The sequence below is a fragment of the Cricetulus griseus genome, assembly GCF_003668045.3.
Source record: "Cricetulus griseus strain 17A/GY chromosome 1 unlocalized genomic scaffold, alternate assembly CriGri-PICRH-1.0 chr1_0, whole genome shotgun sequence".
Lineage (NCBI taxonomy): Eukaryota > Metazoa > Chordata > Mammalia > Rodentia > Cricetidae > Cricetulus > Cricetulus griseus.
In genome coordinates, this window is record NW_023276806.1 from 61,778,984 (window position 1) to 61,793,814 (window position 14,831).

The window sequence follows — 14,831 nt, forward strand, 5'->3', positions numbered from 1 at the left end:
TGATAGTCAACCCCCTTGGAGAGGTGTTGTCATCCTCATGGAGTCACACTCTGATAGTCAACCCCTTGGAGAGGTGTTGTCATCCTCATGGAGTCACACTCTGATAGTCAACCCCTTGGAAAGGTGTTGTCACCCTTATGCCCTCACACTCTGACTGTCGACACCTTATTTTTTGCCATTCGAACTGAGACTCAGAATGGCTAGGTCCCTTGTGCATCCTAAATTTCTAGCCTCCTACTTTCCTCTCACTTTTGTTTTCTTTTCTAAGGTGTTTTAGTTGTCCCCACAGGTGTTTAATTTACCCTGAGTTAGGAAAGAATGTCTCCCTTGTCCTTTGAAATTAGGCTGATCTCAGAATAAATGCCCATAATCTTGCCTTTTATAATTTGGATCATTTTTATATGGCTAATAGAGGCTTAGTTAGATTCAGGTTTTTGTTTCTTTGTTTGCTATTTGCTTATTTTGTTTTTTGGACACGTCTTACTTGTATACTCCAGGCTGGCCTCGAATTGATAGTCTTCCCGCCTCAGCCTGTTAAGTGATGAAATTATGTGAGTGTGTGTGTGTGTGTGTGTGTGTGTGTGTCCATTCCTAACTTGGAATTTAGGGTCTTACTGTTTGGTTCCAGAAGGATAGCCTAGGCTTCAAAAACTTCCCAGCTGGTTGCCAGGGGTAGAAATTCTGGCTTTAAGACCGAGTGCATTTATGTACACCTGTAATCTCAGCTTGGGGGAAGTGGGGGCAGGAAATTCAGCAGTTCAAGGCTATCCTGGGCAACATGAGTCCCAGTTTTCAAACAAACAAGAATTTTGGCTTGGAGATGACTGTCTGGGGATAATTTCTCTGTTCTCTGGGGAAGGAGGATTGATACCCTGTGCTCTTGTGATCTGAGAATCACGGTAGGTCCCTGGGGCCACATGGAACCGTATGCTTATATAGTCAGTGTCAGGTGTAGTGGACAAAGGGTACTGTCAGAGACACGCCAGTACCCAAGCTGACCTTATAGTGGGCAAGCCGAGAGCATTTCTCTGGACTTGTCTTTGACTTGGTGATGGACAAGGCCTGACAGAGAGTACATCTTAGCTGGTTGTTCTTGTAGGTGTTAAAGGTAAGGGGTCACTGTTGCTGTTGTTGTCATTATTAGGGCAGCGTGGACATTCTCAGGCTGACCCTCCAGAGTGAGCTGACAGGAGATGAACTTGAGCACATAGCCCAGAAGGTATCACGGTGTCTGTTGGGGCAAGGCGTCCTCTCAAGCCAGTTCTCCCTTGCTGCTGACCCTTCACCCTAGTGTTGTCTGGAGCCATGTCTGTTGCTGCAAGCCTGAGAGCATCTCCTTTCAGACCCACCCAGCTAGCTCAGCCTAGTGCTTTGGGAAGTGGGAGACCCCACTAAAATGGAAGCTAACTCAAGTTTTCTACTAACATTGCCTGCCTGGTGTCCTTGTTGCTATATGGCTGCTCTTGGGGGGGGGGGTGCAGAGCAAAGAAATGAGACTGAAGCTTCATGTAGGGCTCTGTGTGGGTGGAGGGCAGGAGGTCCTGGTTGCTGTGTGGTTTCTAAGTCGCTTCTCTCTGTCTCTCTGGCAGGCGGGCAGGAACACTTACGCCATGGTGTCTGATCGCTCCTCTGGTCATTCTCTGGCTTCAGAACTGGTGGAGTCCCATGATGGACATGAAGAGATCATTAAGGTGAGCTTAGTCCACTTTCTCCTTTTCTTTCTGTCCCCCTGCATCCCCACCCTGAAGGTACACCAAGGGAGCTGCTGATTGACAGCTTATACAACCACTGGAGAGATCAAGAAGATGCTAGCTCCTGGTCATCTCCTGCAGGGGTCCTAACACACAGAATCCACCCTGCAGTGAGCAACTTTGGCCAAGCCTGGCCCCAGGCATGGGCATGAACAGTTTTTCTTCTTTTTAAAAAATAGCTTTAGAAGAAGCTGGAGAGTTGATTCCGTGGTTAAGAGTGCTTACTGCTCTTGTAGAGGACCTGAGTTGGGTTCCCAACACCTGTGTCAAGTGGCTCAAAACTGCCTGTAACTCCAGCACCAGGGAATCTAATGCCCTCTTCTGGCCTCCCCATGCATCTGCACTCATGTGCACAGTCTCCTGAAACTTTTACTTATATTGTTTTATTATTAATAAAAATTCGGGATAAAAACACTAGAAGAAGGGGAGAAGGGACCAATGACCTCCTCTCTCTCTCCTTCCCTGATCCAAAAGGACCCCTGAATCTTTCTTTTTCCTTTATATATATATATATTTTTTTTTAAAGATTTATTTATTATGTATACGGTGTTCTGCCTGCACACCAGAAGAGGGCACCAGATTTCATTACTGATGGTTGTGAGCCACTGTGTGGTTGCTGGGACTTGAACTCGGAACCTCTGAAAGAGCAGCCAGTGCTCTTAATCTCTGAGCCATCTCTCCGGCCCCCATAAATCTCTCTCTCTCTCTCTCTCTCTCTCTCTCTCTCTCTCTCTCTCTGTCTCTGTCTCTCCATCCATCCATCCATCCATCCATCCATCCATCCATCCATCCTGGGTTCTCCAAAACCTCTATGGCTAATTTTGGTCAGCTAGTTGCTAACTCTGTCCTCTGATTCAAAGTAAGCTTTATTGGCAGTTTTGGGGTTTCAGTGTGAACAAATACCCTGCATCAGTCTCCTATACAGACATACATACATATACATAATTAAAAATTTAAAAATATGTGGCTAGAGAAATAGATTAGTGGTTAAAAGCAGGATGCTCTTCCCAAGGACCTGAGTTTGATTCCCAGAACTACATGGTAGCTCACACTGTCTGTAACTCCAGCTTCAAGGGATCTAATGCCTTACAAGCTGCCAGACACATGTGGTATACAGATATACACACTGGCAAAATTCCAATGCATGTTTAAATAAATAAATAAATTTTAAATAAAAAATACTTTAAAATTAAAACTAACTTTAGAACAAATATAGAGTTAGAAAATTTGCACATGACACAGTGAACTCAGTTAAAATAGTCAATCAGTGGTTTTTACTGTTGTTATAGAGTTGTGGAACCATCACCACTTTAAATTCCAGGGGTTTATGTTTTTGTTTTTATTAAATACCAGATCAGCTGGGTGGTGGTGGCACTTGTCTTTAATCCCAGCACTCAGGAGGCAGAGGCAGGTGGATCTCTGTGAGTTCGAGACCAGCCTGGTCTACAAGAGCTAGTTCCAGGACATCCTCCAAAGTCACGAGAAACCCTGTCTCAAAAAACCAATAAATAAATAAATAAATAAATAAATAAATAAATAGTAAAAAAAGATTTATTTATTTTTATGTGCATTGGTGCTTTGCCTGCACATATGTCTGTGCAAGGATGCCAGGTCCCTCAGAACTGAAGTTACAGACAGTTGTGAGCTGCCATGTAGTTATTGTGAATTGAACCAGGGTCCTCTGGAAGACCAGCCAGTGTTCTTAACTGCTGAGACATCTCTCCAGCCCTTCTTTACATTTCTTTATGAATTGTAGGCTTGATTTACCAGTTTCTGTGAAGAAGCCAGCTAGAGTTTCAGTAGGAATGTGTTGAATCTGTTGGTCACTTTGGGAGGGATTGCTGTCTTCATCTTCTTGTAAAGAAAGAAAGATGGGGTAAACCATGAAGTTAATTTTTTAAGGTTTTCTTTAATTTTTTATAGGAAATTTCAAAATAGAAAACTTGAATTTATTTTGCTATTTAAAGTATTTATTTTAAATTTATGTGTTTTATTCTATGTGCATGGGTGTTTTGCTCACATTTATGTCGGTATACTACGTGGGTACCTGATAGCCACATCCATCAGAAGAGGGCATCGGGATCCCCCAGAACTAGAGCTACAGATGGTTTTGCATTGCCATGCTGAGAATCAAACCTGGGTCCTCGGAAAGAACAAGTATCAGTTATTGATCTATCTCTCCAGACCCTTATTTTGCTATTTTTTGAGATAAGTAAGATTTTACATTATAGGGCAGGCTAGTTTAGAACCTGGTATATAACCCAGGTAGGTTTCAACTCTGTAACTTCCTGCCTCTGTCTCCTGAGTGCTGGGTTTAAAGTCATATGCCACCATTCACATCTTTGGGATATTTCTCTCTCTCTCTCTCTCTCTCTCTCTCTCTCTCTCTCTCTCTCTCTCTCTCGGTTTTTTGAGACAGGATTTCTTTGGCTGTCCTGGAACTCACTTTGTAGACTAGTCTGACCTCAAACTCACAGAGATATGCTTGCCTCTGCCTTCTGAGTACTGGGATTAAAGCCAGAACACCTGACTTATTATTATTATTATTAGTAGTAGTATTTTCCTTAAAATAATGGAGCTTCATTTGTTTTATTTTATTTATTATTTGGGAATCTCACATCATGCACCCTGATTGTGCTCACCTCCCAGTCTTTCCATATTCATACCCCTTCCCCTGTGACCCCCTCAAAACAAAACAAAACAAAACAAAACAAAACCAAGTCCATTTTTGTTGTCCATGTATTCACAGAGCATGGTCAAATTCTTAGTGTCCAGCCCCCAAGGGAGGATGAGTCTTTCTCTGCCTGCATCTGCACCAGAAGCCACGAGCTGAGGAGAGCTGAGCAGTGCCCAGAGTGGTTCCCAGAGTGGTGCCTGTGTCCACACCACCACCTGCATGGCAGTGCTGTGGGCCAGCAAGGGTTGGGGTCAGCACTTCCTCACCACAGACATGAATATGGCTTCCGGTGACAGCCCAGGCCACAGGCATCAAATGTGGCCCTTGGCCTTATCAGGACCACTGACCCACTTATGGTCCTCAGCAGCTGCAGGGACCACAAGCCTCGGCATGGTCTCTGGTGGCACATGCCACTCACCTCAGTGTGGCTTGTTTGGGTGGGTTTCTGCTGCCTCTATTAATATTTTTAAGATAGGATTTCACTTTGTTCAGACTAGCCTGGAACTCCTACCTCAGCCTCTCAAGTGCTAGGATTACAAGTGTGTGCTACCACACCCAGCTGCAAATGGAATTTTGTTTATTATTTTATTTATTTTTTGTGTGTAAATGTGTGAGAGGGTTCATGTACCTGTGTACCTCTGCACATGTGCAAAGGCTAGAAGAGGCCTTTTGGGTGTCTTCTGTTACCATCTGCCTTTTCCCTTGAAGCAGGGATCTCTCCCTAAACCGAAGGCCTGTCCCTTCTCGGCTAGACTGGAAGCCCCCAAAGCCTGGGGATCTTCCAATCTCTGCCGCACTTGAAGCTGCGTCACAGGCACTGGTGGGGAAGCCAGTTTGTTACTTTGGTGCTGGAATCTGAACTCTAGTCCTCCTAATTTCAGAGAGGTGCTCTTAACCATTGAGCTGTCATCTCTCCAGCTCCTGTCAAAGAGGTTTCATCTTTGGATTGCTAATTGCTAAGATGTAGGAAGACGGGCTGGAGAGATGGCTCAGAGGTTAAGAGCACTGGCTGTTCTTCCAGAGATCCTGAGTTCAATTCCCAGCAACCACATGGTGGCTCACAACCATCTATAATGAGATGTGGTGCCCTCTTCTGGTGTGCAGATATACATGGAAGCAGAATGTTGTATACATAATAAATAAATAAAATCTTAAAAAAAAAAGATGTAGGAAGACAACCAATTTGTACATTGAGGTGGTGTCCCTCAGCCTCATTACTCTAGATCTGTCATTCTGTGGGGTTTCTTAGGCCGTTGTCTATGCAAGGTTATGTCATCTTCAAATAGGCATTGTTTTACTTCTTCCTTTCCAAGCTGGATGCCTTTAATTACTTTATTTATTTTCCTTATTTGAAGTAATTGGATGCCTCTTGAAGAAGGCAAAGCTACCCCATAATCCAGCAGGATAATCTTTGTTGTATACCCTCCCAGACATACATACATATGTGCTTTTTATAAAAAGAAAATGGAATTGTATTAGTACACTCAATTCCATCATCTCCACCCACACTGAATGACACATTGTAACATCTTCTGTGTCTATAAGTATCTGGCATTTTAATGGAGGTGTAATATTACATTAAACACATAGCTGTAATTTATTGAATTGCTTATCCATTGTTGGACATTTTGTTTATTTGTGTTTTGCGACCACATCTAATTCTTGGCTGAACGTAGATTCCATTGAGTGTATGTATCCTAACAGTCAGAGCTGTTTCATCAGCTGGAACAGGCTGAAAAGTGTGCAGAGCAGAGCATTAAGTCCTCCTCCAGACCTCTTCCCATGGGAACTGCATAACTGGCTCAGAGTTCAGCCTTCCACTTTCCATAAAGTTACATGGCGTGGTTGAGTGTGCCGGTGTGGTTGTGTATGGTTTAGCTGAGTTTGTTGTCAGGATAAATTTCCAGAAGTAGATTAAATAGGTTCAAGAATAACACATTTGGGGCTGGGCTGGAGCTTATCTAGCATGCATGAAGACCTGACTTTGGTCCCCAGCACTGCTGAATCACCAAGTTGTCACCTGGTAAGTTGATGGTAACCATAGTTCCTCCCTCCTGGGCATGGGGCTGTGAGTCCTTTAACTAAATAGTGCTTTCCTTATTGCAGGTGTACTTGAAAGGGAGGTCAGGAGACAGGATGATCCACGAGAAGAGCATCAACCAGCTGAAGAGTGAGGTCCAGTACATCCAGGAGGTGTGGACCCTTTCCTTGGAGGGAACACCTAGATTCCCAGAACCTTACATTTCGGGGGTTCCCTTTTATGGGTTCTGTTTTTTTTGTTTTTTTTTTTTGTTTGTTTTTTGTTTTTCTGTTCCTTTTATGTCACTGAAATGCCCATGGCCTCCTATGTGTCACATAGTATTTATTTATCCATTTCTATTTGTTATCTGTTTTTTGAGACAGGCTTTCCCTATGGAACCCTGGCTGCCCTGGGACTCTTTGTGCAGACCAATTCCTGCCTCTGTTTCCCAAGTGCTGTCAAATGGCATTTTTGACCTTCGGGATCTAACCCATTAATCAACAAATAATCAAGTGTCCTGCACCTGGCCAACTCTATAAGCTGTTTGGTCTGTGTGGTTAGCCACCTTCCCCAGTGTTTCCAGCCCTGCCTGGCTCATGCTTCTCCCTAGCACTTACCACTGGATTCCACACTACACATCCTATTTGTGTTTTGTGTCATGGGTCTTTTCAACCAGCAAGCATGTCAGCGCTGCCCTGGGACGGGATTCATTTATCTTGTTGCTTGTACAGGAGAGACTGACTGAGCTCCTACCCCACAATTCCTCTGTCTGCAGCCACTGTGTAGCACAATGTCACACTGAAAGTGGTATGGGTTGGGGATGTGACCCAGAGGTTTGCCTGCCCTGCCCTGAGTCTCGAGTCTCTCGGCTCTCTTTCCCAGGCCAGGAACTGCCTGCAGAAGCTCCGGGAGGACATAAGTAGCAAGCTTGACAGGAATCCAGGAGACCCTCTGCAGCAGCAGGAGATACAGGTACTTCGGAATGGTGTTGTCTCTCAAGCCCTGGCCAGGAGGGGACACCGTAGAGGGGCTTCCTGAGAACTCACAGAAATAGGGTCCCAGCATTCGTGGCCTTGGACAATCACCTATGCACCCAAACTTTTTATAAGTTGATCTTGCCGAACTTGGGTGAGCCTAAGTAGAAATGGAAGTTTTTTTTGTTTTTTGTTTTTTTTTTTAAATAAAAATTTATGCTGGGTGGTGATAGGGCACGCCTTTTAGTCCCAGCACTCAGGGAGGCAGTGACATTCGGATCTCTGTGAGTTTGAGGCTGGTCTGGCCTACAGCATGCATTCCAGAACAGGCTCCAAAGCTACAGGAAAACCCTGTTTCAAAACAACATGGAAAAAACAAAAAAAATAATTTATTGTTTGTATATTTATTTATTTTATTATTTTGAGACAGGTCTTTCTATGTAGACTTAGCTATCCTAGAATTCACTATGTAGACCAAGTGGCCTGGAACTCACGGAGATCCTCCTGCCTCTGTCTGTCAAGTGCTGGAATTAAAGGTGTGCACCCGACACCACATCCAGCTAAGATTTTTTATTTTATGTGTATGAGTGTTTGCCTGTCTGTGTGTATATGTACCATGTATGTGCCCAGTGTCCCAGGAAGCCAAGAGTGTCAGATTCCTGGAACTGAAGTTACAGGTGGCTATGAGCTGCCATGTGGGTGCTGGGAATCACAGCCAGGTCCTCTGCAAGAGCTGCCATCTTTTCAGTCCCAAAATGGAAGTCTTGATCCAATCCATTATTTGTATATGCTGTTATCACAGTCTTGGGCTGGGACTCCACCTGTCCCTGTGTCCTCAGCTTGGCCGAGATGTAGGATGCAGAGAGAGGCATCAGCAATGTAGGAGCAAACACTGTATAAATCTTCTCTGGGAGGGTAGTGTGGGATTCTGCTGTCTAGTGTTTTCAAACTTCCAGGACAAGGAATGTCCTCAGAAGCAGAGCAAGCTCCTCTTGACTTCTCTCTCGATCCTGAGACCTGAGTTCTGTCTCCTTCATTTGCCTTTTGGTTTGAACCAGATGGTGTTTATCCAGCAGCCCCCTCCTTGTTCTGAAGGGAATAGTGGCCTAGCAGCTGGTGCCAGAAGAGTTCCTCCTTGTCTTGACTGGGTTTCATGTGCTGGATGTTTCCAAATTTACTTTTCTTTGGCTGAAAGTGTCACTGTTGAGGCCTGATGTCACACCTGGATGGCGGAGGCACCTTGTCGTGTGGCACCAGTCAGAGTCAGGCCGAAAAGTCCAGGCCCTTTGTTAGCACAAACCAGTAGTCATGTGACGAATGGTCTGGCTTCAAGTTAAACAGAATTGTAGCAAAAGCTTTTTCCTCTCTTGATTATGATTTGTCAAAACCTGTCAGGATCCTCACTGGGAGGGAAGCACAGTGTTGATGGCAAGCAGCAACTTGCATTCCTGGGAAGGATGTGCCTCATACATTTTCCAGTCTGCTGCAGGCTTTAGCTTGAGGTCTATCATCCACCTCACAGGCTATAGTTCCCTCTCAAGGCCATCTTGCTACCCTGTACACTCTGTTTTCTCAGGAGGCACCGGAAATCTATCTCCCTCCCTTGTTCCTTCCTTCTCTTCCTTTTCCTGCTTCTTTCCCTCCCCCCTTTCTGTAAAAGGTAAAATAAAAATGTTTTTACATTTATTTTTCATGTGAGCATGCACACATGTGCAGTGTGGGTGTGCATGCTTTCGTGCCGTGTCATACATGTGCAGTGTGGGTGTGCATGCCTTCGTGCCGTGTCACACATGTGCAGTGTGGGTGTGTATGCATTTGTGCCGTGTCATACATGTGCAGTGTGGGTGTGCATGCATTCGTGCCGTGTCACACATGTGCAGTGTGGGTGTGTGTGCATTCGTGCCGTGTCACACATGTGCAGTGTGGGTGTGTATGCATTCGTGCCGTGTCACACATGTGCAGTGTGGGTGTGTATGCATTCGTGCCGTGTCACACGTGTGCAGTGTGGGTATGTATGCTTTCGTGCCGTGTCACACATGTGCAGTGCGGGTGTGCATGCCTTCGTGCCATGTCACACTTATGGATGTTGAGACAACTTGTTGGAGTCAGTGCTCTCCTCTGCCAAGGGGGCTCTGGGGATTGAACTCAGATTGTCAGGTTTGGTGGCAGGTGCCTCTGAGCCATCTCACTGGTCTATAGGCTTTGACAGCTTAGAAATATAATGCATCAAAATTGTCTGCCTGGTTGGTTAAATTGTTTTTAACTCCTGATTTTATTTTTCTTTGCACAGGTGGTACTAGAAAAGCCAAATGGCTTTGGTCAGGGTCCCATGACTCTCTACAGCAGCCCACCTGAGGTAGGTAACGGGGAGACTGTGGTAAGCAGAGCTTACATGCTCTCTGGCTGTCCTCTCTCACTTACTTGGTACAAAAATCTAACAACAGGGACTGGAGAGATGGTTCAGAGGTTAAGAGCACTGGCTGCTCTTCCAGAGGTCCTGAGTTCAATTCCCAGCAACCACATGGTGGCTCACAACCATCTATAATGAGATGTGGTGCCCTCTTCTGGTCTGCAGGCATACATGCAGACAGAACACTATACATAATGAATAAATAAATCTGTTTCTAAAAAAGATTTTTAAAAAATCTAACAACAGAGCCAGGAAAAGCGGAAATTCACTGCTTAGAAATGGCCACTGTGGCAGACTGAAGTGTGGGTCCCAGAGGATGTTTGGCTTCCTCTTGGATGAGCCTTACAAGGGTTAAAGGAGGCGATACCTGGGTCCCATCCCTGGAGATGTAGAGTCATTGTTCTTACATGTTCATGCACATTTTTCCAGTGTGTATATGTGTACCACATGGGTGCCTGGTCCCCACAGAGCATAGAAGATGCTATTGGATGTCCTGGACCTAGTGTTACAGTTTTGAGCCATCATGTGGGTGTTGGGAACTGAGCTTGGATCCCCTGGAAGAGCAGGAAGATCTCTTTTTTGTTTGTTTGTTTGTTTTCCAAGACAGGGTTTCTCTAGCTTTGGAGCCTGTCCTGAAACTTTCTGTGTAGACCAGGGTGGCCTTGAACTCACAGAGATCAGCCTGTGTCTGCATCCTGAGTGCTGGGATTAAAGGTGTGCACCACCACTGCCTGGTTTTGTCTTTTCATGTTAGTCCATAGAGCTGCTTTCTCCTCTGTTACTGTGCTTTTAAAACATGATACTTGCCGGGCGGTGGTGGCGCACGCCTTTAGTCCCAGCACTCGGGAAGCAGAGGCAGGAGGATCTCTGTGAGTTGGAGAACAGCCTGGTCTACAAGAGCTAGTTCCAGGACACCCTCCAAAGCCACAGAGAAACCCTGTCTCTTTATCCAGTCTCATCTCCAGAGCGAGAGAAGTTAGACTTTGGAGAAGTTTTCTCTGTCTTTTCATCCATGCAAACATTTAGTTACAATTTTGAGATTGCACCATAAACCACATTTCTTTGTTTGCCTCCTGTTTCTTTGGTGAGTGGCTTTTGTTTGTTTGTTTTGTTTTTAAGGGCTTCTCTCTGTTTGGTGCTGAGGATTGAACCTGGGTCTCTTCAACAATTAATTATGGTCTCTACCACTAAACTGCACACCCAGCCCCAAGGACAGTTTTTTGGGGGTTGGGTTTTTGGCCTTCATGTTTAGAATTGAATCACATCTATCCATTAGTCACAGTGTATCATGGGTCTATTAAGGCCTGTCACTAATCGTACTGCTTTTTTTTTTCTTTTCCCACTAACTATAAAATACTTAATATATGACTTTAAATAAAATCACTATGAAGTGATTTCAGTTTATATGATAGGCTTGTATCTTTTAAATCATTTTGCTCAAAATACATTTTTTAAGATCTATTTGTATTACTGTATGAAAATCTGGTTTGTTGAGCCACAAATGATGGCACATGCCCGTAATCTCAGGACTTGGGAGACTGAAGCAGAAGGATCAATGTCTGCTTGAAGCCTAGTCTGTTATTTGTCCTTCTCACATATAGTTTTATAACTGCATTTTATTGTTGTTTTATATTGTATTACACGATAAAATCAATCTCTCTCTCTCTCTCTCTCTTTCCCTCTCTAGTGCTGGGAATTAAGCCCAGGGAATTAAACCCCTTACACAGTAGCAAGCAATCTGCTACTGTGCTGAGCATAGTTTAATTAATGAAAAGAATCTCCATGTCATTGAAAGGGTCTTATGAGAAGACAGTTGAAATAAATGTGCCGGGGCTGTATCCCAGGAGCCTGTTGCAGTGTTTTTAGTTGGCCTGTGTCCTTCCTTGAGTAAGGCTGGTGAGGAACTGACAAAGTGACTTAATTAACGTCCAGGTTCAGTTGTTTCTTTTCCATGAAGCACCATATTTGGCAAAGAGGTTATTGGTAATAAATTACAGTAACACCTGGCAATGTCTGCCTATATTCTTATAAGTTCCAACCCCCACCAGATATTGCCTTCCCAACTTTGGAGACAGTCTATGAGGCAGGGCTTGGTGACGAGTCATCCCCATTTCACACGCATAGAAATGCATAGAAATGGAAGCCCACAGGAGCCAGGAAGAATGCAGAGGCTGGGAATGTCTTTCTGCACCCAGTTGAGAGTTCTGTGCTGGGGTCAAGGTCTTGCTGTTTCCTACTGTGCAAGCCCAGGAGAGTCTGTGCCAACTCCAGGAGTTATTATGCAGTGTTTCATGCCTTTGTAGCAGAAATGAGAGCGAGACCCTGCACGTCTGCTCAGCCTTACCACCAGCCCACGGCTGGGTGTGTCTGGGAGGGACGGCTAACATTCACCTCAGTGAGACACCTTTTTCTTCATCACATCAAATCTGTGTGCATTGTGCTTTTGCTCTGAACCTGTCTATCCAGCAACAGCCTTTTTCATGGGGATCTATGTGTGAGTCGTGAAAACAGCAGAAGATGTGCCTTTGGCCTTCCATGTGATGGGAATCAAATAACCACTGTCCTTGGGAAGCCTCGCCCAAAGGGAGCAAGGTCATTGCTCTAAGAGAACTCTACTCTGAGCCTGGGGCTGGTAGTTCCTACCTTAAATCCTAGCCAAGGAAGGCCAAGGCAGGATTGCCACAAATTTGAGGTCAGACTACATCTATATCCAGTGGGTTCCAGATCAATCTGGGCTACAGAATGAGACCTTATGTCAAAACAACAACAAAGCATTCTAATCTGGAGGAATGCAGGACATGCCCATAGAGACAGCACACACACACACACGTGCGCGTGCACATGCATGCACCCTGAAGTCATTCTGCTGAACCATTGAGATGATCAGGTAACACAGCCTGTAGCCAAGTCTGGATTTGTCCTGAAGTCCCTGAGACCCACCAGATGGAAGGAGGGAACCACCTTCGACGAATGGTCTTCTGACCTTCATATATGTTCAGCAGTACACATACCCGAACACATAAGATAAATGTAAAAAATTGAAGCATTTTAAAAGAAACCATTCCCTTGGTGTGTGTGTGTGTGTGTGTGTGTGTGTGTGTGTGTGTGTGTTTGTTGTTGTTTGGTTTTTCCAGACAGGGTTTCTCTGTGTAGCTTTGGAGCCTATCCTAGCACTTGCTCTGGAGACCAGGCTGGCCTCGAACTCAGAGATCTGCCTGCCTCTGCCTCCCGAGTGCTGGGAATAAAGGCTTGTGCCACCAATGCCTGGCTCCCTTGATGTGTTTAAAAATTACTGTGTCCTAAATGGTTGTGATTTGAAACTGGCCAAGTCCCTTAGGGATAAGGGAGAATGTTTTTGTGTACCCTGTGTGATGCTAATTCTTTGGTGAGGGTGGTCCCCACAGGTGGTCCCAGTGTTGGGCAGGGAGGGGGCCTTGTCTCACCAAGTCCTAGATGTGGCAGCAGCTTTCCTTTCCTTTCTCTGCTCCTGTTCTAGGCTGACACCTGCATGACTGATGATGTGGAGAGCTTGAAGAAGACTGTGCAGGGATTGCTTGCCAAGCTGCAGGAGGCTGAGCGGCGGCACCAGTCAGACCGGGTGGCTTTTGAGGTAAGATCTTGGATCTGGAGAGAGGGTGTCCTAAGAACTGGTTCCCAGGTGCAGTGCCAGTGACTTTCTCAGCGTGGACATCGTTCTTCTGGGTGGACCACCAGAAATGCCAACAAGAAATGCAGTGCTTTGAAGCCTGGCACACCCTCTACACCCTCTGTCTGCCTCTGCCTCTGCTTTCCCTGGATGCTAAAGTGCTTGCTAGCTGTCCAAATCTGGCTATAGTTCAAAGGTCAGGTCTTTTCTTTGCCTTTCCCTGCAGTGCTGAGGACGATGCCTTCCTTGTGCAGTAAAGCAGAGTACCAAGATCCAGCCTTCCAGGGCTGTGCTGTACCTCTGGGCTACGTGCCTAGCCCTAGAAGGTTGGATCTTGCTACTCTGCTTTACTGAATTTGAGTAGTAGTTCTGGTCTGGGACAGCTAATAATTCATAAGTCATTGCTGTGTGTACCGTAATGAGAATCACGGGACTGTTACTGTCACATTCACAGAACCCCAGTGCGTGGTATAATACATGGCATAAGTCATAAATGTACGCTGAGTGAGTGAGTAAATCTGTGTTGTCAAAGAAATAGCTCTGCTGGTAGACACACAGGGCTTTGTCACCTTTATCATTGTTATAGTTGTTTTTCTCTTAGATTTTATTTATTTTATATGTATGGCTGTTTTGTCTAGGTGTATGTGTGTCACATGATGCCTGGTGCTGGAGGAGGTCAGAAGCCAGCATCAATCAGATCCCCTGGAACTGGGAGTTCTAGATGGTTTTGGATGATGGGAATCAAACCTAGATCCTCTGGAAGAGCAGCAGGCCCTCTAATCCACTGAGCTGTCTCCAGCCTCTGTTGTTTTTTACTGTAGCCCAGGCTGGCTTTGAAAGGCTGATTCTCTACCTTCCCAAATGCTGGATTGTTTGATTATTTTATTTTATTTTATTTTGTGGTCCTGGAGAGGAATGTTCCCTAGGCAGGCACACTTCCAGTGAGGTACATTTCTGGCTCTGTAGTTGATTTTGCAGAAAATTATGTTTATTTATTTATTCATTCATTTAGTCAGTCAGTCATTTGTGCAGTGGTTAGAGGACGCTTGACTGCCATGATGTGCATATGGCAGTCAGAGAACAGCCCACAGGAGTCAGTTCTCTCTTTCCACCTTGTGGGTCCTGGGGATTGAACGGCATTTACCCTGCTGAGCCATCTCACCAGCCCAATCCCCACCCCCAGTAATCTAGATTGTTTTAGAAGAATTAAAAAAAAAAAAGTCTATAAACAGGAAAAAACCCTTTCTGTTAAGAGTGTGCAGGGTCTTCAGTTCACTGCGGAAAATTCTTTGGGTGTATAATGAAATGCACAGGGCAGTTTTCTGTCTGTTCTGGGCAGTTACCCTTCTGTTA

The 14,831-nt window shown here is 45.1% G+C and overlaps 1 protein-coding gene across 2 annotated transcripts in view; it reads left to right on the top strand.

Annotated features, from left to right (window-relative positions):
* Positions 1-14,831, top strand: part of Tuft1 (tuftelin 1) — a 42,663-nt gene that overhangs the window by 17,010 nt on the left and 10,822 nt on the right. The window contains exons 2-7 of one of the 2 annotated variants that reach the window (XM_027393544.2): positions 1,145-1,219; positions 1,590-1,691; positions 6,535-6,621; positions 7,331-7,420; positions 9,713-9,778; positions 13,329-13,442. In XM_027393544.2, the coding sequence (XP_027249345.1) occupies positions 1,145-1,219; positions 1,590-1,691; positions 6,535-6,621; positions 7,331-7,420; positions 9,713-9,778; positions 13,329-13,442 (534 nt within the window). The remainder of the gene's footprint in view (positions 1-1,144; positions 1,220-1,589; positions 1,692-6,534; positions 6,622-7,330; positions 7,421-9,712; positions 9,779-13,328; positions 13,443-14,831) is intronic. The other variant, XM_027393545.2, reaches the window with a different exon arrangement.